The following is a 24,828-nucleotide window of genomic DNA, read 5'->3' as shown; positions in this document are numbered from 1 at the left end:
TACCAACCCCCTGTATTTGGGTTTTGTTGTTGTTATTGTTGTTGTTGTTGTTTTGACAGGCAGAGTGGATAGTGAGAGAGAGAGAGAGAGAGAGAGAGAGAGAGAGAAAGGTCTTCCTTGTCCGTTGGTTCACTCCCCAATGGCTGCTGCGGCTGGCGTGCTGTGGCCGGCGCACCGCGCTGATCAGAAGCCAGGAGCCAGGTGCTTCTCCTGGTCTCCCATGTGGGTGCAGGGCCCAAGCACTTGGGCCATCCCCCACTGCACTCCCGGGCCACAGCAGAGAGCTGGACTGGAAGAGGAGCAACCGGGATAGAATCCGGCGCCCTGACCGGGACCAGTACCCGGTGTGCCGCCGCCGCAGGCAAAGGATTAGCCTAGTGAGCCGCGGCACTGGCCCAAAAGATTCACTCTTACTGCAGATCTTGAGAACCTTCACTTACAATTTTTTCCTTCCTTATTAAGTCAAAATTTTTCACCTTTTCACTTAAAGGAAGCATGCTGTAGCTTCTCTTCAGCATATCCAAATTGCCAGCATTACTCTAGAGCACTTTGAGGTCATTATTAACAAAATTAAGGATTACTTGAACACAGGCACTGTTATACTGCAATTCAGTGTGATAACAGAGATGGCTACTTAATGACTAACAGGTGGTTAGGATATACAACATATATAACTGGACAAAGAAAGAATTCATATCCCAGTTAAGACTGAGTGGGATGTTATTAGATTTCATCATGCTGCTCAGAACAGGTTGCAATTTAAAACTTAGGAATTCTTTACTCTGGAATTTTCCATTTAAGCTTTCACAACGGATTGCAGGTAATTAAAACCATGAAAAACAGGGTACTACTGCATTTGAAAACCATACATCTGATGCTGTGGTTTGAATGTGTGTCCCCCTCAAAACTAATGTTGAAATTTGATTGCCATTTGTGGCAGTGTTATAGAAGATGGCACCTGGGAGGTGATAAAGCAGAGTCCTCGTGGGTGGAATTAATGCCTTTATAAAAGGACAAGTTCAGCCCTCTTTTGTTTCTTTTCCCTTTTTGCCTTACACCTCTTACCCTCTACAGGATGTAGCAATAAGGCCTTCATCAGATGCCAGCACCTTGATCTTGAATTTGCCAGCATCCAGAAAAATAAGAGAATAAAATTTCTGTTCTTTATAAATCACAGTCTCAATTATTCTTCTATAGCAGTCCAAATAGACTAAGACAGCTGACAAAGACTTCTAACTAGAATATAGAAAGAATTTTCAAAATGCAATAGTAAATAAAAATAACTTAATTTAAAAATGGGTTTAAGATATTAAAAACATTTTTAAATAGGATATGCACATGGAAAATAAATACTTTAAAAGATATTTAACATCAGTAGTCATCAGGGAAATGCAAATTAAACCACAATGAAATATCACTACAAACCTATCAGAATAACTAAGGTGAAAAATAGCAAGCTGTTGCTGACAAGAATGCAGAGAAACTGGATTAGTTATACATGGTTGGTGGGCATACTTACACAATGGAAAATGGTACTACCATAAGGGAAAACAGTTTGACAGTTTTTCATAAAAATAATATGTACCTAACACACAACACAGCAGTTATACTTTGAGGAGGTTATTTCAGAGAGATGAAAACATGTTTACACGAAAACCTATATACAGATGTTCAGCTTCATTCATAATAGCTCAAAACTGGAAACAACCAGATGCCCTTCACTGGGTGAATACCTAAGCAGTTTAATGCTTGGTCCTCACTGCATTTCCTGCTCCTTCTGAAGAAATCTTTGAAGCAGCCATACTTAAACATAGAAAGTTCCTGATAAAAACTTGAAAAGGAGAGTAGCTGAAGAGCTGTCATTGAAGCAAATCAAGAAAGAATTTGAAAATCAGAAATGACTAAAGCAAGACAAACACTTTGACCAAGAGAGGGCCACTACTAGAAAGCAGTTAACCATAGTTATAAGGTTATCAAGTTAGAAGCAGTGCTCTAAGGCAACCCACCTGATTAATGCAGCTGAAAGAGAAAGGCTGCGTGATGCATTCTACCAAGAGCAGCTGGCTAGACTATAGGAAAAGAGCGCAGAGTTCTGCAAAATCACTACTGGGCAATATCAGAAAGCTGAGAAGGTGGAAACAAAGTTCAAGGGGTACAAGTATCATCCAGTCTGCACTCTTCTGCAGGCCCAAATTCTCCAGTGTTATCACTAGAACATGGACCTGACCTTAAGCTGTCCTACTCCGGCCAACCATGACATGAAATGTGTCAATCATGCCAAATAGAGCATGCTGAAAGAAGAGAATATAAAATAAACTTTTAGAACACACAAAGTCCTTCAATGTTAACTCCAGAAGTGGAACTTTTTTTCTTAGTAAGGAAATATCTCATTTAAAGATGAAATGACTAAAGATAAACACTGAAAAACAGATTCAACAGAATTATATCAACTTTTCAACAGCAACAATTTGAAAAGTCAAGGCCTAGATCAGGGATCAGTCATCAAAGTCTTAGAAACCCCATCTATAATGAATAAAAGGACAAGCCTCTCATCTTCTAATACTTTCCCTTTTACCATTAAATGTTTCTCTTCAGACGAATCTCCATTATTTAGTGAACCTCTACTCTAATAGGGCAAAAAGGGAGTGGGGAAGCTCAGTTAATTAGAGGAGAGAGGAAGGAGCAACAAAACACAGGTTGGTTTTCTGTTTTTCTTTTATTCTTTGATTATAATGTTACTTCCTTTTAATTTATTATTGGTATCATGCAGGCAAGAAGACTAAAAGGAATTTACTGGAATAATTATGCTTGCAAGTGAAATAAGGCATTCTTATCAATACAAAGGCAAGCTTGACTTACATAACCTATACAGTGAATACTGACATCCTCATTTCACTATCAATAAAAATAAGTTTCTGACAAGAAAAAAATACAGAAGAGCAGGCATTTGGTGCAGCAGTTAAGACACCACTTGGGAATATCTGCATCCCACAGAGTTCCTGGGTTTGAGTCCTAAGTCCAACTTCCTGCTTGGTGTGCACCCTGGGAGAAGCAGTGATGTCTCAAGCAGTAGGGTCACTGTCATCTGTACGAGAGGCCCAGACTAAGTTTCCAGCTTCCAGTTGTTGAGGATATTTAGAGAGCGAACCAGTGGATGGGAGATCTCTGGTGTATGTATGTGTATGTGTGTGTGTGCGCTATATGTGTGTTGGTGTATGTGTGTTTATGTGTGTTATATGTGTGTCTACCTTTAGAATAAATAAGAATTTTAAAATAAATTAATAATTATCCTGCAATAAAAAGTAACAAACTAACGATATACACAACTTGGATAAATCTCCAAATTATGCTGAGTGGAAAAAAACCTACATACCATATGAGCCTATTTATATAACATTCTTGAAATGGCAAAATTATACATAGATAACAGATTAGTGGTTGCCAGGGGTCAGAGGTCAGGGGAGGGTGGTGAATGTGGCTTTAAAAGGGTAAAACAAGGTCATCTTTGGGGAGATGGAATTGTTCTATATTTATTGTATCAATGTCAATATTCTGTATATGGTGTTGTACTACAGTTTATAAGATGTCACCATGCGGAGGGAAGGTGGGGAGAATGTGGTAAATGATACATGGAATCACTCTCAACAATTTCTTACAACCGCCGATGAATGCAAAATCATCTCAAAATTTAAAAGTCTATTAAAAAAACTACAAGGGTGAGGTTAGCGTTGTGGTGCAGCAGGTTAAGCCACCACCTGCAACACTAGCATCTCACATGAGCACCAGGTCAAGTCCCAGCTGCTCTACTTCTGATCCAGCACCGTGCTGATCTGAAGCCAGGAGCCAGGTGCCTCTCCTGGTCTCCCATGCGGGCGCAGGGCCCAAGGACCTAGGCCATCCTCCACTGCACTCCCGGGCCACAGCAGAGAGCCGGACTGGAAGAGGGGCAACCGGGACAGAATCTGGTGCCCTGACCAGGACCAGAGAGATGCGATGACTTTTAACAGCCCTGGTCTCGACTATTAGGAACAGGTTTTGTTCTTTTTCATACCATTTGTTGAACTCTTTACTTAGTATAGAGTTAATTATATGTGTTTAAAGTTAATTGAAAATAGATCTTAGTAAAATATAAGAATGGGAATAGGAGAGGGAGGAGGAAGAAGGGTGAAAGGGCGGGTAGGTGGGAAGAATTACTATGTTCCTAAAGCTGTATTTATGAAATGCATGAAGTTTGTATACATTAAATAAAAGTTTTCTGGGGGAAAAAAGTCAATTCAATGTAAAGAGAGAAGGAAATAAGATGTATAAATATTAGAAAAAATGGTAAAAGGTACAATTACTAGGAAATTATTAGGAAAGCCTAAGAGAAGTCCAATCTGAATATACAAAGTTGGAAAGCAAATGGAAAAATAGTAAACTCTTGAGGTATGGCCTATTCTCACTCTTTTTGTACTTTTCCACATTCTTTATAATATGTAAATAGAATTTTTCATAATGCATAATTAAGTTTATGTATATGGTATGATCCCTATATAAATGATCTTAGGCTAAATTATGGTATAATAATAAATAACCTCAAATCCTAGGGCTCACAACAAAAGTATACTTCATATCCATATTACTTATCAATTACAGGCTGATTTCTGCCTTACTCTTTACCATCTTCAGTAATCTAGGATGAAGGAGTACGTCAGCCTCAAGTTCAAAGAGAAAAGACAGACTTGAAGAATCATATGATGGCTCTTAATAAAGTTTACTCTTGAAGTGCCACCTTTGTTCATATTCCATTCAGTAAAACAGATCATTTGGCCAAATCGGAAGTCCATAAAATAGAAATATGCAACCCTCCCTTTGGGAGGCACCCCAAGGAAAAGGCAGCAAATATTTCAAATAATCTACCACAAATTCAAATTTGTATGTATGAACATACAAGCATATTTGTGAGTGTGCATGTGTATACATATACAAATATATAAGGAGTAGCTAATGGGGACTGTGATCTTGAATAAATAACCTAAACTATGTAAAAATGAAGAAAATATATAACATATGGTTTATAACACTATTAAAGAGGGTGCTCAGCAAAATTTCTGTCATATAGGCAAAAAAAGGTACAGTGATTTTAAAGTGTGAATCAATTCACTTTGTAAACTGAAAAACACTATATAATAATGTAATTTTTTTCTAAAACATATTGAATAGCTTAAAATATCTAAATGAATAAGCATTTTTAATATATGGGATATTATTTCTCAAATATTCAGTATACTGAAGGCATTCCTATTCTTAAAAGTGCACTTATGTGTTTAGCATTTAAATAAGGAAATGTTAAATACTTCCAAAGATAAATGGGAAAAACTATATTTTCTCATCTTAGATACCAAAATTTGTCAATTTTCTAATATATTTATAAAAGTTATAACTAAATAATAATTTTATCTATAATGCTACAAAACCTACTTTTTCTTCTCTTTCTATTTCAAGTTGCTTCTTAAAGGTTGAAAGTTCATTTTTGAGATTGGATAGCTCAACCTCCTGAAGAAAAAAAGTTAGGTTTATAATACTCCCACATACTCATATTTCTTAAGACAACAAAAATGTAAACTGGTGCTTCAAGTAAATTCAGTTTAACAGACAAATTCACTCAAAAAATAAACAAGAGAGCTTCAAAAAGTTCATGGAAAGTGGAATTTAAAGTTTATTTTCATGCAAGAAATTTAAATCCATGCACTTGACAGTACCTTTAAAAATTTTGTGGAAATGCACATTATGAAAAAGCTATGCATGAATTTCTAAAAAACAAAATTGTATCAAAATAAACCTCTTTTAATTCTACTTTCCCATGAACTTTTTGAAACACCTTGTATATACTTTTGATTTTTAAATATTTTGTTTATTTATTTGAGAGACAGAGTTACAGACCTTGAGAGGGAGAGACAGAGAGAGAAAGATCTTCCATCTGCTGGTTCACTTACCAAATGGCTACAGTGGCTGGGTTTGGACCAGACCAAAGCCAGGAGCTTCTTCTGTGTCTCCCTCATGCATAAAGGGGTGCAATGCCCTGAGTCAATTTCCACTGCTTTCCCAGGTGCATAAGCAAGCAGCTGGATTGGAAAGGGAGCAATGGGAACTCAAACTGGCACCCAGATGGAATGCCAACATTACAGGTGGAAGCTTAATCAATCCGTTATGCCACAGTGCCAGTCCCTGCATATACTTTTTTTTTTTTTTTTGACAGGCAGAGTGGACAGTGAGAGAGAGAGACAGAGAGAAAGGTCTTCCTTTTCCGTTGGTTCACCCCCCAATGGCCGCCGCGGCCGGCGCACCACGCTGATCCGAAGCCAGGAGCCAGGTGCTTCTCCTGGTCTCCCATGTGGGTGCAGGGCCCAAGCACTTGGGCCATCCTCCACTGCACTCCCGGGCCACAGCAGAGAGCTGGACTGGAAGAGGAGCAACCGGGACAGAATCTGGCACCCCAACCGGGACTAGAACCCTGTGTGCCAGCACCGCAGGTGGAGGATTACACTATTGAGCCTCAGCGCCGGCCCCCTGCATATACTTTTAAAGTCTATTGATATGAGGGCTCCTAGATTTCACTTAAATTTTTTTACAGTTTTCTCTAAAACTCCTCCTATCTGTCCTTATCCTCTTTCAATCTATTCCACCCTCCTCTTCCAATCTCAATCAGAGCTCCAAATTTATTTAACTGGAGTTTATAAGACATCATTTGGGTAAAAAAAGTTTATACCAACATTTCAAAAAATAAATTGGTGGGGCCAGTGACATGGTACAGCGGGATAAGCTGTTGCCTGAACACAGTATCCTATATCAGAGCACCAGTGTGTGTCCCTGCTGTTCTGCTTCCAATCTAGTTCACTGCTAATGCAACTGGGAAGGCAGCAGAAGATGGCCCCAAGTACTTGGACCTTTGCCACCCATGTAGGAGACCTGGATGGAGTTTCTGGGCTCCTGGCTTTGGCCTGGACCATCACTGACTGCCTACCAGCAAATGGAAGATTTCTTTCTCTGTATCTATCACTATGCCTTTCAAATAGATAAATCTTTAAAACTTAATTAATTAACTAATTAAAATAAATTGGGGAGTGGGCATTTGGCACAAAAATTAAGTCACTGCCTGGGATGCTCACATCCCATATGGATTGCCTAATTCAGGTCCAGGTTACTTCGCTCATGTGCACCCTAGTAGGCAGCCCGTGATGGCTCAAGTACTTGGGTCCCTGTCACACATGGAAGAAACCCAGATTGAGGTCCAGCCTCCTGGCAACCGGAGTGGCCCAGCCAGGTGCAGGTATCTAGACGATGAACCAACAGACAGAAGATCTGTCAGTCTGTCTCTTTACCCTTCAAATTAAAAAATTGTAAAATCATTTAACTATAAGATTCCCTTCAGATTTAACACTGATTCTACAAATCAAAAATTACAGTACTGAGGCAGGTGTTGTTGCAGAGCAGTTAAAGCCATTGCTTGCAACATGGGTATCCTATTTGTGCATGTGATCAAGCCCCATCTGCTCCACCTCTGATCCAGCTCCCTGCTAATGCACCTGGGAAAGCAGCAGAAAATGGTTCAAGTACTTGGCCCTCAGATACCTACATGGGGAGATCCAGAAGAAACTCCAGGCTCCTGGTTTCAGTCTGGCTCAGCCCTGGCAGTTGCAACCATTTGGGGAATGAACTGGAAGATGGAAGATTTCTATCTGCCTCTGCCTCTCTTTCTGTGTAACTTGTCTTTAAAATAAATAAATAAATCTTTAAAAAAGGGAAGAAAGTTCTAACAGACACTGCAATATGCTTAAGGAAAATATGTGAGATAAACTAGTTGCAAAAAGAAATGTGGTATAGGTATCTAGAATCATCAGTTTTATTTTTAAAAAAATTAACAGTTTTACTTAATATTATTCTTTATCATCAACTATGTTGACATTATGAAAATTGGTTTTTATTGGTATTTGTTCTGTATCTCACCAAAGATGCTTTCACTGATGAATGCTCTTGTTGTTTGGCTTTTAAATGTCCTATTTCTGAGTCTCTTTCTTCAACCATCTTATCATATTGGTGCTATATTGAACAAAGAAAAACATTTTAAATATATTAAAACTGAATAGCTTATGTTTGACTAAGATTGGTATCCAAACATTTAATATTTGCAAAAATGCTGTTTAAAAATTCAGTAATATGTATGCTGGAGTACATGTATTTTTTAATTTTTCAATTTCAACAACTTAAAAAAATGAAACACAGTCTTTGAAATAACCCAACAGCAAGAAATAACTCTGCTTAATTGGAAACAGTGAATTTCATCTTTAAAAATATATATTACATTATAAGGGCTGGTGTTGTGACACAGTGGGTTAAGCTGCTGCTTGCAACACTGGAATCCCATATTGGAGCATTGGTTCAAGTCCTGGCTGCTCTGCTTCTGATCCAGCTCCCTATTAATGTACCTGGTATGGTAACAGAAGATGACCCAAGTGCTTGGGCCCCTGCAATCCATGTGGGAGACCCAGATCAAATTCTGGGCTTCTGGCTTCAGCCTGTTCCAGTCCCAGCCATTGTACCCATTTAGGAAGAGAACCAGTAAATGTAAAGATCTTTTTCTATCTCTCCCTTTCTCTGTCACTCTGCATTTCAACTAACTAATTAAATAAATCGATCAATCTTTTTTTTTTTTTTTAAGAAAAAGATACTATAAATACTAGCACTTCTCAGAGAGTGGCTAATTCCAAATCTCAGATAGGACATTCAAGACGAGCCTTAAACATTTTGTCATAATGAAAAGGCTATCAGAAACAGAGTTTGAAGAGGCCAGTTTGAAGAAACTCTCCCTGACCAAAAGTGGCACAACTTGATAAAAGGATTTGATATGAAGTATAAAAATTACACTGAATTAAAACACACCAAATTTAAGTCTATGAATTCACAATGTTAATCAAATTACTTTTTAATCTTCGTTGTTTACCTAACAATAATGCTATATTCCAGCAACAATTTTAAAAAGGAATCTTCTCCAAATCTGGAAGGCAATGAGGCTGATTTTTTCCTAACAGAATTACTCTAAAACAACAACAAAAAATAGGATACTCACAAACCCAACAAACATTTAGCCTTTCATCTATTTATTCCTTTGATTAAAAAAAAAAACTGTTTAGGCTAGTATGTGTTAGATACCTGTAGAGGACACAAATTAATGAGATACATATTCTGGGTACATACTTGAATAAACATAAGGTGGAAATGCTATGAAAAATTACTAGATGGGCTGGCACTGTGGCATAGTAGGCTAAGCCTCCGCCTGTGCCACTGGTCCCATATAGGCACCAGTTCATGTCCTGGCTGGTCCTCTTCCAATCCTGCTCTCTGCTAATGGCCTGGGAAGGCAGTAGAAGATGGCCCAAGTTCTAGGATTCCAGCACACACTTGGAAGACCTGGAAGAAGCTCCTGGCTCATGGCTTCTGATTGGCTCAGCTCAGCCATTGTGGCCATCTAGGGAGTGAACCAGCAGATGGAAGACCTTACTCTCTGTTTCTCCCTCTCTCTCTCTCTCTCTCTCTGTAACTACCTCTCAAATAAATAAATCTTAAAAACAAAGAAAAAAGAAAGACTACTAGAACAATTCAGAAAGAGTGATTACTTCTACCTATCATAGATGATTGTAGAAATTTCCTCCAGGAAGCAACATCCAAGCTCACCTTTATACAGTTAAGTTCTGAACTTAAGAAAAATGGGGGATCAAGAATATCCCAGCTATAATTAGTCAAAACTGCATAGCCAATAATTTTCTGTAAAATTAGAAAACTATCTTGAGTTCAACATTTTTAACAGAAATATGACTCAATAATTTTCATTATTTAAAAAGAAAAAAATTACCTTGTGTTTTTCCATAAGTGCCACCATTTCGGCTATTTTATGTTGACATCGTAAATCAATTTCTCTCTGTAATTTTACTGCTTCATCAGCTATTACTTTTGCTTTCTCAACCTATCAATCAAACAAAAAGTGTTTCTTAAAATGAATGCCCAAGAAAATTTAACTTCTAAAAAGCATATGCTCTACTTACAGAAAATGAAAATGTCAAACACCAAAAAATTGGAAAAACCAAGGAAAAAATACATTACTGTTTTTTTTTTTTATTTTAGGGTGTTCTGTCAAGCGAGATGACACTAAAAAATTGTGATAATTTTTTTAATTATTCATATAAAGAGAACAGATTTCATGTATTTCATATATATAATTTTAAGCCCATAATAATTTCCACCCTCCCTCTCTGCTTCTTCCTTTTCTTTTCCTCTTTTAATTTTTATAATGATATACTTTCAATTTATAGTCACAGGCTTAATCCTCTACTAAGTAAAGAATTCAACAAGTAGAAAGCAGAAAGACCCCTGTTCTACAGGAGTATAGACAAGTGCTATAAATAATAATCAAATCTCAAGATGTCAATTACATTCAAAATAATTATATGCTACTTAATATTCAAATACTTAGAATATAAAAGATGCTTTTAGCTTCTACAGAAACTTACAGCTGTACCTAATATAAACTTAACCATAAATGTACACTTAATATAATTTTAATATATAATGATATATAAAATTAAAATTTTAATTTTAGTTTTCTCTTAAAATTCAAATAAACAAATATAGAATTTTAATATAATAAATTCTAAACATTTAGTTTTCTCACCTCTCCTAAAAGATTTTCTTCTGATACCTTTTTTTCCTCAATTTCTTTTTGATAACTGTCAGTCATTTCTTCAAACTTTTGTTTGCAACTTTCTAGTTCTAATTCTAATTTACTGACCTTTAATAAAGCAAAGAAAATACCATGGATGTTAGTGAATACTGTAGATTACTTGAAAACATTCCATATTCATTTTGTGATTCTGTGAATCTTGGAAGACTATTCATTCATAAAAATTATAATTGTACAAATTTATGTTTTCCATATGGTGAGATGTGCTGCTTTTCACAAAATTTATCTTCTATGATATATATTTAGTCTTGACAAGTAAAATAAAATAAGCAACCATATATTTATTTTTCACTAATTTCTTTTTTTTTTTATGGAGGCAGGAGAGACCTCAAATAGCTAAAGCAATCCTTTATAACAAAAACAGAGCCAGAGGCATCACAATACCAGATTTCATATAATAAAAACAGCATGGTGCTGGTACAGAAACAGATGGATAGACCAATGGAACAGAATAGAAACACCAGAAATCAATCCAAACATATACAACCAACTTATGCTTGATCAAGGAGCTAAAACCCATTCCTGAAGCAAGGACAGTCTACTCAACAAATGGTGCTCGGAAACCTGGATTTCCACATGCAAAAGTATGAAGCAAGACCCCTACCTTATACCTTACACAAAAAACCACTCAACATGGATTAAAGATCTAAATCTATGACCCGACACCATCAAATTATTAGAGAACATCGGAGAAACCCTGCAAGATACAGGCACAGGCAAAGACTTCTTGGAAAAGACCCCAGAGGCACAGACAGTCAAAGCCCGAATTAATAATTAGGATTGCATCAAATTGAGAAGTGTCTGTACTGCAAAAGAAACAGTCAGGAAAGTGAAGAGGCAACCGACAGAATGGGAAAATATATTTGCAAATTATGCAACTGATGAAGGATTAATAACCAAAATCTACAGAGGGATCAAGAAACTCCACAACAACAAAACAAATCAGCCAATTAAGAGATGGGCCAAGGACCTAAATAGACATTTTTCAAAAGGGGAAATACAAACAGCCAACAGACACATGAAAAAATGTTCAGGATCAGTAGCCATCAGGGAAATGCAAATCAAAACCACAATGAGGTTTCACCTCACCCCAGTTAGAATGGCTTACATACAGAAATCAACTAACAACAGATACTGTCGAGGATGTAGGGGGCAAAGCACCCTAATCTACTGTTGGTGGGAATTAAAACTGGTAAAGCCACTATGGAAGACAGTTTGGAGATTCCACAGAAACCTGAATATAGCCCTACCACACGACCTAGCCATCCCACTCTTCGGAATTTACCCAAAGGAAATTAAATTGGCAAATAAAAGAGCTATCTACACCTCAATGTTTATTGCAGCTCAATTCACAATAGCTAAGACACAGAATCAACCTAAATGCCCATCAACAGAAGACTAGATAAAGAAATTATGGGATATGTACTCTATAGAATACTACACACTGGTTAAAAAAAAAATGAAATCCGGTCATTTGCAACAAAATGGTGGAATTTGGAAAACATCATGCTGAGTGAAATAAGCCAGTCCCAAAGGGACAAATATATGTTCTCCCTGATCCGTGACAACTAACTGAGCACCTAAAAGGAAACCTGTAGAAGCGAAACTGACACTATGAGAAACAACTTGATCAGCCCTTGTCCTGACTGTTGAGGAAGAGCTACTATTTTATTCTTTTCAGTATTTTCTTTTTCTACTTAATACCATTGGTTGAACTCTTTAATTAACAGACAATTATTCTTAGGTGTTTAAATTTAACTGAAAATTGATCCCTGTTATAAATAAGAATGGAAATAAGAGAGGAGGAGATGTACAGTTTGGCACATGGCTCCCTCAGACTTACCCCTAATGGTAAAGCCAGAAACGTGCCAGGGGATTCCAAACCAATCCCATTAAGGTGGCATGTACCAAAGCCAACTTACTAGTCAAAGTGATCAGTTTAAGTTCATAACTGATCATAAAGATAGGATTAAGTGTCAAATAGATCACATAAACAAGACAAGTGTCTGCTAATAATAATTGATAGAATTAAAAAGGAGAAAACGATCCAACATGGGAATCAGGATACACAGCAGACTCATAGCATGGCAAATGCCTTAAACAGCACTCTGGCCTCAGAATCAGCCCTTAAGGCATTTGGATCTGGCTAAAAAGCCCATGAGAGTTTCTCAGGCATGGAAAGCCAAGACACTGTGGCAAAAAATAACCTAAATGAAAGATCTCTGTGAGTCAGATCCCAGCAGAAAGAACATCAAAGAAAGAGGTAACTTTCTCTGAAGGGAGGAGAGAACTTCCACTTTGATTATGGCCTTGTCTAAATAATGCTGGAGATTGTGAACTCAAGAGGCTTCCATAGCCTTGGCAACTCATGACAAGAGCCTCAGGTGATTGCTGACATCATAAATAACAGTGTCAATTGTTAAATCTACAACAGGGGTCACTGTGCACTTACTCCCCATGTAGGATCTCTGTCCTTAATGTGTTGTACTATGAGAATTAATGGTAAAACTAGTCTTCAAACTGTACTTTATACTTTGTGTGTCTGTGCAGGTGCAAACTGTTGAAATTTCTACTTAGTATATATATACTAAATTGATCTTCTGTATATAAAGATAATTAAAAATGAATCTTAACGAAGAATGAGATGGTAGAGTGAGTAGGAGATGGGATGGTTTGCGGTGGGAGGATGGTTATGGGGGAAAAACCACTATAATTCAAAAGTTCTACTTTCAAAATTTATACATATTAAATAAAAGTTTAAAAAAGATTTTTTTGAAAGTCAGAGTTACACAGAGAGAGAAGAGGCAGAGAGAGAGAAAGAGAGAGAGAGAGAGAATTTTATATCCACTGGTTCACTCCCCAATTGGCCGCAACAGAGCTGTGCTGATCCGAAGTCAGGAGCCAGGAGCTTCTTCCAGGTTTCCCACATGGGTGCAGGGGCCCAAGGATTTGGACCATCCTCTACTGCTTTCCCAGGCCATAGCAGAGAGCTGGATCAGAAGTGGAACAGTCAGGATGGAACCAGCGCCCATATGAGATGCCGGCACTGGAGGTAGTCGCTTTATCCGCTATGCCACAGCACCAACCCCTTTAACTAATTTCTCAACAGTATATACATTGGTTAGTCTTATTACATTGGTTAAGTTTATTACAGTAAGTAATCATCTGGTTGAACAGAAAATCCATGCAATACCAAAAAAGCATAGGGATATATCAATGTTGTTTTTTTTATCTTGATTAGGAAATCTTTATTTACATTATGCTCTATCTTCTGTTTTCAAGTCCTTCTTTTCACATTTATGTCCTTAAGGAATTCACTTGTATTTAATGTAGTTGCACAATTTCCTTTCTTTTCATATGGATATTTAAATGTCTCAGCACTACATCATCTTCAATAGCACCCCTGAATATATTATTTGCATTAATGAAAGAATCTTATTCTAGATTATCTCTTCTGTTCAACTGATTTGACTCTATGTGCTAATGTCACATTGTCTTAGTTGTACAAATAATCTTTATAACTAGTAGGACATATTTCCCCACCTTGCTGTTAAAGATTATTTTTTGTCCTGTGCTCTTACATATAAATTTTAGAATCAGTTTGTCAGGTCCTATAAAAATTGCTGATGAAATTTTAATTGAATACATAGATCAATTTGGAAGAAAACTAGCATTTTCATTTTCACATAAATGGTGTATGTTGTAAAAAATCACATTTTCAGATAGCTTATTAGAGATGTTTAAGACTAGTAATGATTTTTGTATGACTGTATTTAACAACCTAGTAAACACATCTAGTAACTTTTAATTCATGTATAGATTCTTACAGATTGTCTACATAAAAAACTCAGTTTGCTTAGTCATCAGATTTTAAATCACTGATTCAATTTCTTTACCAGGATTTTATAATTATTTCTTTATTGAGATTGGAATGGTTAATCTACTCATAATGTATTTTAGCTTTTCTCAACTATATTGCTGTAATGATGTTCATAGTAAAGATATTAACTTTAGACTGATAAAATATATGCTATAATTTCTAGACAATATAATTGTGTTAGAAAATATATTCTACATGATTTCAGTCTTTTAAATTTTATGACCATACATATGATCATTTTGTTAAATAGTCTGAGTGTTTTTGAAAAGTATGTTTTCCTCACTTTTCGACCTAAAAAAACTTTTATTTTTCCAATATTCTTAAAAGATAAGTACACTGAGGAGTACTATCAAGGTTCATAGTTAAATTCTCAGTACTTGGGAATATTTTCTGGGGCCAGCACTGTGGCATAGGGGTTAAGCCTCTCTTTGCAGTCCTATATGGATGCCAGTTCAAGTTCCGGCTGCTCCACTTCATATCCAGCTCCCTGGTAATGCACCTGGGAAAGCAGCAGCAGATGGCCAAAGTCCTTGGGCCCCTACACCCACATGGAAGACCCAGAAGAAGTTCCTGGCCTCTGGCTTCCACCTGGTCCAGCCTCAGCTATTACAGCCATTTGAGGGATGAACCACCAAGCAAAAGATTTCCTCTCTCTCTCTCTCTCTCTCCCCACCCCCACCCCGTCACCTCTGAATTTCAAATAAATAAACCTTTTTATCAAAAATTATTTGCTGACTTTCACTATTGCTGCTAAGATGCTCATGGTCTATATCAGTCCTTCTTTGGTACTTTCATTTCCTCTAGCTACTTTTAACACTTAAATGTATATAAGTATTTAGCAAATGCTAAATAGAAGAAAATTGGTATAGTTACAGTAATAACAAAAAAAACAACTGTGCTCTAAGGCAAGAAGCACTATCAGAGATAAAAGGAATATAATTATTTTAGTAGAAATGTCTTTTGTGGGGCTAGTGCTGTGGCTTAGTGGGCTAAGCCTCCACCGGCAGTGCCAGCAACCCTTATGGGCCCAGTTTGTGTCCCTGCCGCTCCTCTTCCGATCCAGCTCTGCAATGGCCTGGTAAAGCAGCAGGAGAGGGCCCAAGTCCTTGGACCTCTGCATCCACATGGGTGACCCGGAAGAAGCTCCTGGCTCCTGGCTTTGGATCAGCACAGCTCCGGCCATTATAGCCATTTGGAGAGTTAACCAGAGCTAGAAAAACTTTCTCTCTACCTCCACCTCTCTCTGGCTGTTAACTCTACCACTCAGATAAATAAATAAATCTTTTTTTAAAGTCTTTTGCATATAAATACATAAAATATGCTCCATCTTATATTAGTTGCATATATTATAAATAATGTGGATGCTCCCAGTAATATGGCCTTGAAATAAAACTGACAGAACTACAAATAAGAACAAAAATCCACAATCACGTTTAAGACATTTTTTTCAATACATTTCAGTTAAGTAATTAATAAAACACAAAGAAAAATATAAGATACAGAATCAAAAAATGCAAATTTAATATGACTAGTAATCTTGACTTAACAAAACACATTGCCCAACTATAGCATATATATTATTTTCAGGTAAATAGGCATGCTTACAAAAAGTGACCCTATAATGAGCCATCAATAAATATAAATAAATTTCAAAGCACTAAATTCATAATAGAATATGTTCTCTGATCATAATGCTACTATGCTAGAAATCAGTAACAAAAACACAATGTGGGGGCCAGCACTGTGGCGAAGCGGATAAAGCCGCCGCCACCCTGCAGTGCCAGCATCCCATTTGGCGCCAGTTTGAGTCCTGGCTGTTCCACTTCCAATCCAGCTCTCTGCTATGGCCTGGGAAAGCAGAAGATGGCCCAAGTCCTTGGGCCCCTGAATCCACATGGGAGACCTAGAAGAAGCTCCTGGCTCCTGGCTTCGGATTGGTGCAGCTCCAGCCGTTGCAGCCAATTGGGTAGTGAACAAGCAAATGGAAGACCTCTCTCTCTCTCTCTCTACCTCTCCTTTCTCTCTATGCCTGACTTTCAAGTAAATAAATAAATCTTTAAAACACACACACACAAACACACACACATACACACACACAATGTATCCCATTCAATTCAGAAACTAAGAGATACAGGAAGATTTTGAACCAAACAATAATAACTCACTCTAGCGGGGCCGGCGCTGTGGCACAGTGTGTTAAAGCCCTGGCCTGAAGCGCTGGCATCCCATATGGGTGCCAGGTTCTAGTCCCAGCTGCTCCTCTTCCAATCCAGCTCTCAGCTATGGCCTGGGAAAGCAGTAGAAGATGGCTCAAGTCCTTGGGCCCCTGCACCCACATGGGAGACCAGGAAGAAGATCCTGGCTCCTGGCTTCTGATCGGTGCAGTTCTGGCCATTGCAGCCATCTGGGGAATGAACCAGCGGATGGAAGACCTCTCTCTCTGTCTCTACCTCTCTCTGTAACTGTCTTTCAAATAAATAAATAAATCAAATAAATAAATCTTTAAAAAAAAAATAACTCACTCTATCAAAACCTAAAGGATATAGTTACAGCAATGCTTAGAGGGATATTATTAGGTTTAAAATGGGTACCTTAGACTGAAAATTAATGATTTAAGAATCTATCTCAAGATAGACAAAAACATAAAGAAAAATAATAGAAGGAAATAATAAAGAGCAGAAGTTAATGAAATAAAAACAAATACCCAACAGAGAAGATAAAAAAATTTTTTTCAAAATTAACAAACTCCTGGTAACACTGATCAAGAAAAAAACAAGGGGCCAGTGCTGTGAAACACAAGGTTAAGCCTCAGTCTGCAGTGTCGGCATCCCATTTGGGCACTGGTTCAAGTTCTGGCTGTACCACCTTTGATCCAGCTCCCTGCTAATGGCCTGGGAAAACAGTGGAAGACAGTCCAAATACTTGGGCCCCTACACCCACATGGTGGACCTGGAAGAAGCTCATGGCTCCTGGCTTCTGTCAGCCCAGCCCTGACCATTGCAGCCAACTGGGAAGTGAACTAGTAGATGGAAGATCTCACTCTCCCTCTCTTTCTCTCTCTAAATCTCTGCCTTTCAAAAAAAATAAGTTAATCTTATTTAAAAAAAAAAATACACACACAAGAGAAGGTGTGAATAATCAATATCAGGATTGAAAACAGGACATTACTATTTATACTGGAAACAATTTTGAAACTTATAAAATGAAACTCAGAATAACACTTAACAAAACTGAAGAAATGAGAAAACTAAGTAATACCACAACTAACTGACATCATGAATTTAAATTCTGGGACTTTAATTTGTTTTCTATAAACTAATTTGTTTTCTAATGGTTCTCAAATACCTTGTGTAGTAGGATAATCACATTTGGAGCTTTTAAAAAATGTAGATTGCAAGGATCTACCACAAACTTACTCAAGCTCACTTTTCAATGTATGGGTAAAGAATATGAACATGAACAAGTAACACATAGCATACACATAATGTACACACATATATTTTTAAGCAGCTCAGATGATTCTAACCTAGCTAAAACACAGGTAAGCACTTCACTACAATAATAAGATTGATCTCCTCAATCAGAAAGATAATTCTTTTTTTTTTTTTTTTGACAGGCAGAGTGGACAGTGAGAGAGAGAGAGAGAGAGAGAGAAAGGTCTTCCTTTACCGTTGGTTCACCCTCCAATGGCCGCTGATCCAAAGCCAGGAGCCAGGTGCTTCCTCCTGGTCTCCCATGGGGTGCAGGGCCCAAGGATCTGGGCCATCTTCCACTACACTTCCGGGCCACAGCAGAGAGCTGGACTGGAAGAGGGGCAACCAGGACAGAATCCAGCGCCCCGACCGGGACTAGAACCCGGAGTACTGGTGCCGCAGGTGGAGGATTAGCCTATTGAGCCGCGGCGCTGGCCCAGAAAGATAATTCTTAAAAGTGCTAAAGTATAAATGATATAAAATTTCTTAATTCCCATCTATTTACTAGCAATTAAAAACAAAAATAAAGATGCTAAATACCTTTATTTCATAAACATTCAATTGCTTGCCTTCTGCTGTACTTTTCTTTTTCCACATTTTATTCTGTTAAATGTTAAAAATAAATAATTATATTCAGTGCTAAAGCAATTCAAATTTATAATGCCTCCAACTTAAATTATTAAAGAGAAGCATATTCTATAAAATTATAATGAAAATCTTAGTTTGATTTTGAAAATATTTATAAATGATACATACCTCCTGCTGAAGTTCTTCAATATACTTGCTTTTATTTTCAACTTGTTTCCTTAAATTGTTACACTAGAAAATTATGAGAAATTATACTTATTTTCAGTATCTCATTTTGTATTTTTTGTGATCACTTTATGATACCACATCATCTGGGTCTGCATGCAGAACCAGATTAAGAGATATTAGCCCAAGAAATATTTAGTAACATAAAGGCAGAACAGATTTCTAAGGTGCCCTAAAATATCACAGATATGTGCATTATTCTAATTTCTACCAGAGTAAATATAAGTCTCAATGGAAAAATGTTTACATCTTTCTCATTAGCATAAAATACTATTAAATATTTTTCTTATAACCCCATATACAGTCATAGTCAACCAATATTCTGAAACCAAATGTAATGTGGCACTGCTATTTACAAGTTATTTATTCATACAAATCTGTATATGGCCCATGCCCATAAATGGTCTCTTGAAAGTTCAAAAGGAAGAAAAGCTGTACAAAAATGAGAGGGGCAGGCATTGTGGTGCAACAGATTAAGCTACCACCTAGGACACAGCCATCCCATATCAGTGTGCCTGGTTTGTTTTCCAGCTGCATTTCTAATCAGGCTTCCTGCTAATGCACCTGGAGGCAGTGGACAATGGCTCAAGTACTTGGGTTCCTGCTACCCACATAGGAGACCCAGACGAAGTTTTCTGACTTTTTGGCTTTGGCCTGGGCTACCCTTCGCTGTTGCAGTATTTGGGAAGTGAACAGATGAAGATATCTCTCTCAGTATTTGTCTCTCCCTCTCTGTATCACTCTGCCTTTTGAATAAATGAATCTTTAAAAATATAGTAAAAGGGCCGACACTGTGATTAAGCTAAGCTTCTGCCTGTGGCGCCAGCATTCCATATGGGCACCGGTTCTAGTCCCAGATGCTTTACCTCTAATCCAGCTCTCTGCTTTAACCTGGGAAAGCAGTGGAAGATGGCCCAAGTCCTTGGGCCCCTGCACCCACGTGGCAGACCCAGAAGAAGCTCCTGGTTCCTGGCTTTGGATCAGTGCATCTCCAGCTGTTGCAGCCATCAAGGGAGTCAATCAGCAGATAGAAGCCCTTTCTTTCTTTCTTCCTTTCTTTCTTTCTTTCTTTCTTTCTTTCTTTCTTTCTCTCTCTCTCTCTCTCTCTCTCTCTCTCTCTCTGCCTCTGCCTATCTGTAACTCTGCCTTCCAATAAATAAATAAATCTAAAAAAAAAAAAGAAATGAAATTTGAGATAGCAGAAAATAGTGTTGACTACTAGAGTTCAGAACTTCAGAAGGTTAACTATACTCTCGGGAGTACCATTCACTATACAAAAGGTCAAGATTATGGCAATTGTGTAGTGAGGTTTAGAGAATGGAAAAATGAATAGGGATGAATACTCAGATAATAAAAACACTTCACATAAAAAGAGCAGAAAGTTTTCTGTAGCTCTGTTGATTATAGATACCTAACAATGATTTCTAAAAACATCTTGCTACTCAAGTATATACATAACTATAGCTGCTTAGTGTATTTGGGGGAATGGAAGAGATTATTAAGGAGGAATTAAATGAACATCTGAATCACTACATAAAACCTGTGAATCCAAAGTTTCTCAAGAAAAAAAAAATGCAATGAAAGTACTATATTATTTCACAAAACCTCCACAGGAGAACTGAAATCTCTGTATACAGGACAGTGTAAAGGTAGTTCCTAAAGAATCCAATCATACAAGTAGTATTACAAAATCTCTATTCTCAAACATAACTTTTTGCAATTTGGTAATACCTTGTTTTCTAATATCTTCATCTGTTTATCTTTTTTTAAAACTTCACATTCAATGCTTCGGGTCTAAAAAATATAGCAGATTAAAAATGTTAATAGAATTTCTATTTTCTTCTGTAGGTATATCTTAGAAATAGAATTATAAAACTTAGTCACAGTTCTACAAAAATAGTTATCAGCTTTCCCAATTTATTTTGGTATTTTTTTTTAAAAAGGAAATTACTTTTGTATGTGAAGTGACAGACATGCTACCTAGCTTGATTTGATCATTTCAGAAATTATAATACTCTTCCCTTAAAAGAGTTTTCAACTTATTGAACTCATATTTCCAAAAGCACAACACAAACTTATTCATCACCTCACCTCATCAGTATATTCCACATTAACAAAGTATGAGTCTTATTTACATAAAAGTATATAAACATTAAATATGGAGAATTCATGAAAAGAAATTCAGAATTATGTCACTGTTTCTTCCAGATAAAATAATCTAAATTTTATATGTAAGCAAAATAATACAAATTTGCCTATATTTTTAGTGACAGTCCTTAGTTCACTGTTTATATAACAGTATACTTTTTAAAGACATGATGCTGCTTCTGTGTTTTAAAATTTTTCCATATAACCTATAATAAATATAGCATACAATTTCTTCACTCTTATCCAGTTTACATTTAACTTCATCTCCTTTCTGTTTTAGCTCCTCTCTCAGAGATTCCAATTCATTTCTGGAAGGAAATGAAAAGTGACATTACAATTAAAATTATATTTTCATTCTATTTCCTTTCTGATACTTCTAAAATGGTGGCACTTTTTGTTGATTTGCTTTTATTTTTATTTGCTAATTTTATAAGCATTACTATCAAAAGGCATATTTTCACTTTTATCTTTAATGTATACAATGTTTTAAAATAAATCTGGTTTCTTAATTTTTCTATTAAAAATTCTTAGAAACACTTATAAGAGTCTTCAGAAAACTCATGAAAATGCATATTATGAAAAACACTGAATGACTTTCAAATTTTCTTCACCAAAATAAACTTTTATCCCATTTTTCTATGAATATTTTGAGGTACCTCATATTAAGTCAAGGTTTAATTTTACTGCTTTCTTAGTCAGAAACCAGTCATTATTTATTCTAAGGCATATTCATAATTTTGCAAAAGTAAATTATGAACAAAAATATAAGTGATTTTAATGAAAATCTACATGACCGGAATATTTGCATACATATATATCATCGTATATGCATAGAGTATCTCTAGAAGCATAAAAACAGGGATACCTCTGGGTAGGGAAGTTAGACAGCAAAAAGTCAAAGGGTAAAAAAGATACTTTTGTTTCCCCATGTGCTCCTTTGTCCCTCTAAATTTTGTACCAAATTATCCTTTTGAAAATAATTTAATTGAAAACATGTCTGTTGCATGTGAAAATAATGTTGCTTTTTCTCAGATGTTATGAAACTACTTTCCTAATTATATTCTCCCTGTTGTCACAGTATTCCCTATTAGGAAAAACTGGCCTTGTGAAAATTTAGGACATCTATTTCTTTAACTGAGTATTAAATTTGTAATCAGTAGATTCTTATTATTCTTAAATATATTTATATTAAGAGTTCTATAAATCCACAGAGTTGAAAGGTATGTAAATAAGATATAATCCAAATAATGTAAATTATCCTAAATAAAAAGGAGTCTCTCCCTAAAAGGTGTGTTCTCATTTTATCTCCACACTGTATAGTGGCTTAATCACAGAGGTTCAATCTGTAAATAACAGCAACTTTTGAAAAAGAAAATTAAGCAAAAGGGACAAAATGATTCACTAGAGGTAGAATAAAAGGTGAATTTCCAAGTCTGAAAGATAGTAACAAACTAACAATTATTAAGTGCTAAGTGCCAGGTACTGTGCCCAGCACTTTATTCACATGACTTCATATAACCCTCAAACAATCAAATAAAAGAGGTGTATCAAGTCTAAAAAAGAGCTCACATAATTTACAATAAGAAGTGGGTTTTTAAAGATTTATTTATTTGAAAGTCAGAAATACAGAGAGAGAAGGGAGGAGAGAGAAAGAGAGATAGAGACAGAGAGAAAGAGATTGATTTTCCATCCGCGGGTTCACTCCTCAATTGGCTACAAAGGCTATGGCTGGGTCAGGGCTGGGCCAGAACAAAGCCAGGAGCCAGGAGCTTCTTTCAGATCTCCCACACGGGTACAGGGGCCCAAGTATTTGGGCCATCTTCCACTGCTTTCCCAGGCCATAGCAGAGAGCTGGATTGGAAGAGGAGCAGCTGGGACTCAAACCAATGCCAATATGTGATACTGGCACTGCAGGCAGAGGCTTAACCAGATTGTATGCCACAGCAGCAGCCCCCAAACAAGAAGTTTTAACAACCACTTTCTTTAAGTATAAGAAACCAAAACTGAATACTTTAGAATATAAGTACAAACAGAAGACCTCAACTATCAGGAACCTTAAAATATAAAAAGATTATTTTAAAAATAATAAAAATAGAAATTGCATAGAAACACTGTAATAAATTCAGAAGTAAACTGATGACTTAAAATATTTTTAATATTTAAAAAGAAAGAGACTAAATATCAATACATAAATTTTTAAAAGAACTAAAGAAAAGATTACCATTTGATTTCAAGCATGCTAAAATTTCTAAGTATAAAAGCAATTATAAAATCACACAAGGAAAGAAAATTAAATTTAATTCAAAATTTTACATTTCCATATATCAAAAAATTCTCCAACATTGAAAAAAAACAACAAGTTAGGGGAAATAAATGCTGTCAATAAAAGAATTAATATATTTTTAAAGCATAAATAAATCAAAAAGGAAAAAAGATTTCAAAAGATAAGTAGATAGCACATATTAAACAGACAATCCTTAAAATAAGTCTAAAAAATATGAGAAATTCTACAGCTTATCCAAAATATAAAAATTTACAAGCCACAAAAACAATGGAAATATTTTTATCTTTTAAATTATCAAAAAACTATTGATAATAATCAAAATATCAATTAAAACATTTGGAACCAGTGTTGTAATGCAATATTTGTTGTATTGCATGGTTTGCAATCATTTGATTACCAAGTCATTGAAATCACTACTGCTATGATCTAATATATTCTATTGCTTTAAGTTGTCTTATCAGATTCAATATAAGAAAAACATCTAGATATGCCAAGATGTTTACCATAGTATAATTTATAATAGTCTAAAACCAGGAAGTAAAAGTATGCAAAGTAAAAATGATTAAAATAAATAGTTTTGACAGCCACTTGATTGACTGGGATAAAAGCATTAATATATAAATTGTAAACAGATCTAGAAAAATGGATAATGCTTAAAATAATATTAAATGGAAGAGTCACAAAATTATGTGCCAGTGATTACAAGCAAGAACCAACATATTCTTTAAAATATAGACTGGGTATAAGTTTTGCAACAATATTATAGAAGTTTAAGTAACTTGAATTAAGTTTTTCTACATCTCTCTTTTAAATTTTCTGGAATATGATTAGTATACTTTCTTAAATAAAAAAATTAAAGAAGTAGAAAGTTCATGATACTTTAACTTCTGTTTAACTGCACAGTATAAACATTAAGTATAAAATAATTATAATTTTACTTTTAAGCAGAATTCTAAACCATTAAGTCTAAATTTTTTTACTTTACATGATAGTCAACATATGTTGACTCTAAATTAACTAACACAAGATAATAGAAAAAAAAGACGTAATCTTTTGCCAAAATAAAAAAAAAATAGTCTTGCCTTAGTTGTGTTTCTGTTTCTTTCAGATTTTCTATTTGTTTCAACATCCTTTCTTCTTGTTTTTTGCTATTCTAAAGAAATAATGTTGTTTATATTAATTATTTTGTTTCAATAAAAATTAAGTGGGAACTAATATTTAACACATTTTATCTGTCAGTACAAAAGAATTTAGTTCTAGTAAAGAAAAAATGTGCTGTTTAACTTGCACAGTTTCACATTACTTTTCCAGCCTTACTTTAGTTATTCTCCTAACAATTTCTATATAATAGGCAACAAAACAAATCTTTTACTATTTTCCAGTGATAACTTTGAGGCTTGTATCTTTTGCTCATATTGTTGTGACTTCAAGGAATGCTTCCATTCACTGTTATCTA

The 24,828-nt window shown here is 35.8% G+C and overlaps 1 protein-coding gene across 1 annotated transcript in view; it reads right to left on the bottom strand.

The window, feature by feature from the left end:
- SYCP1 (synaptonemal complex protein 1) overlaps positions 1-24,828 on the bottom strand; it is a 108,508-nt gene that overhangs the window by 33,516 nt on the left and 50,164 nt on the right. The window contains 8 exon segments of the mRNA XM_062193499.1: positions 5,461-5,535; positions 7,987-8,079; positions 9,890-10,000; positions 10,706-10,822; positions 18,668-18,730; positions 18,884-18,946; positions 21,315-21,396; positions 24,455-24,525. Coding sequence (XP_062049483.1) covers positions 5,461-5,535; positions 7,987-8,079; positions 9,890-10,000; positions 10,706-10,822; positions 18,668-18,730; positions 18,884-18,946; positions 21,315-21,396; positions 24,455-24,525 — 675 coding nt within the window.

Source organism: Lepus europaeus, chromosome 5 (genome assembly GCF_033115175.1).
Source record: "Lepus europaeus isolate LE1 chromosome 5, mLepTim1.pri, whole genome shotgun sequence".
In the NCBI taxonomy this organism is placed as follows: domain Eukaryota; kingdom Metazoa; phylum Chordata; class Mammalia; order Lagomorpha; family Leporidae; genus Lepus; species Lepus europaeus.
This window is presented reverse-complemented; position numbering and strand designations above follow the sequence as displayed.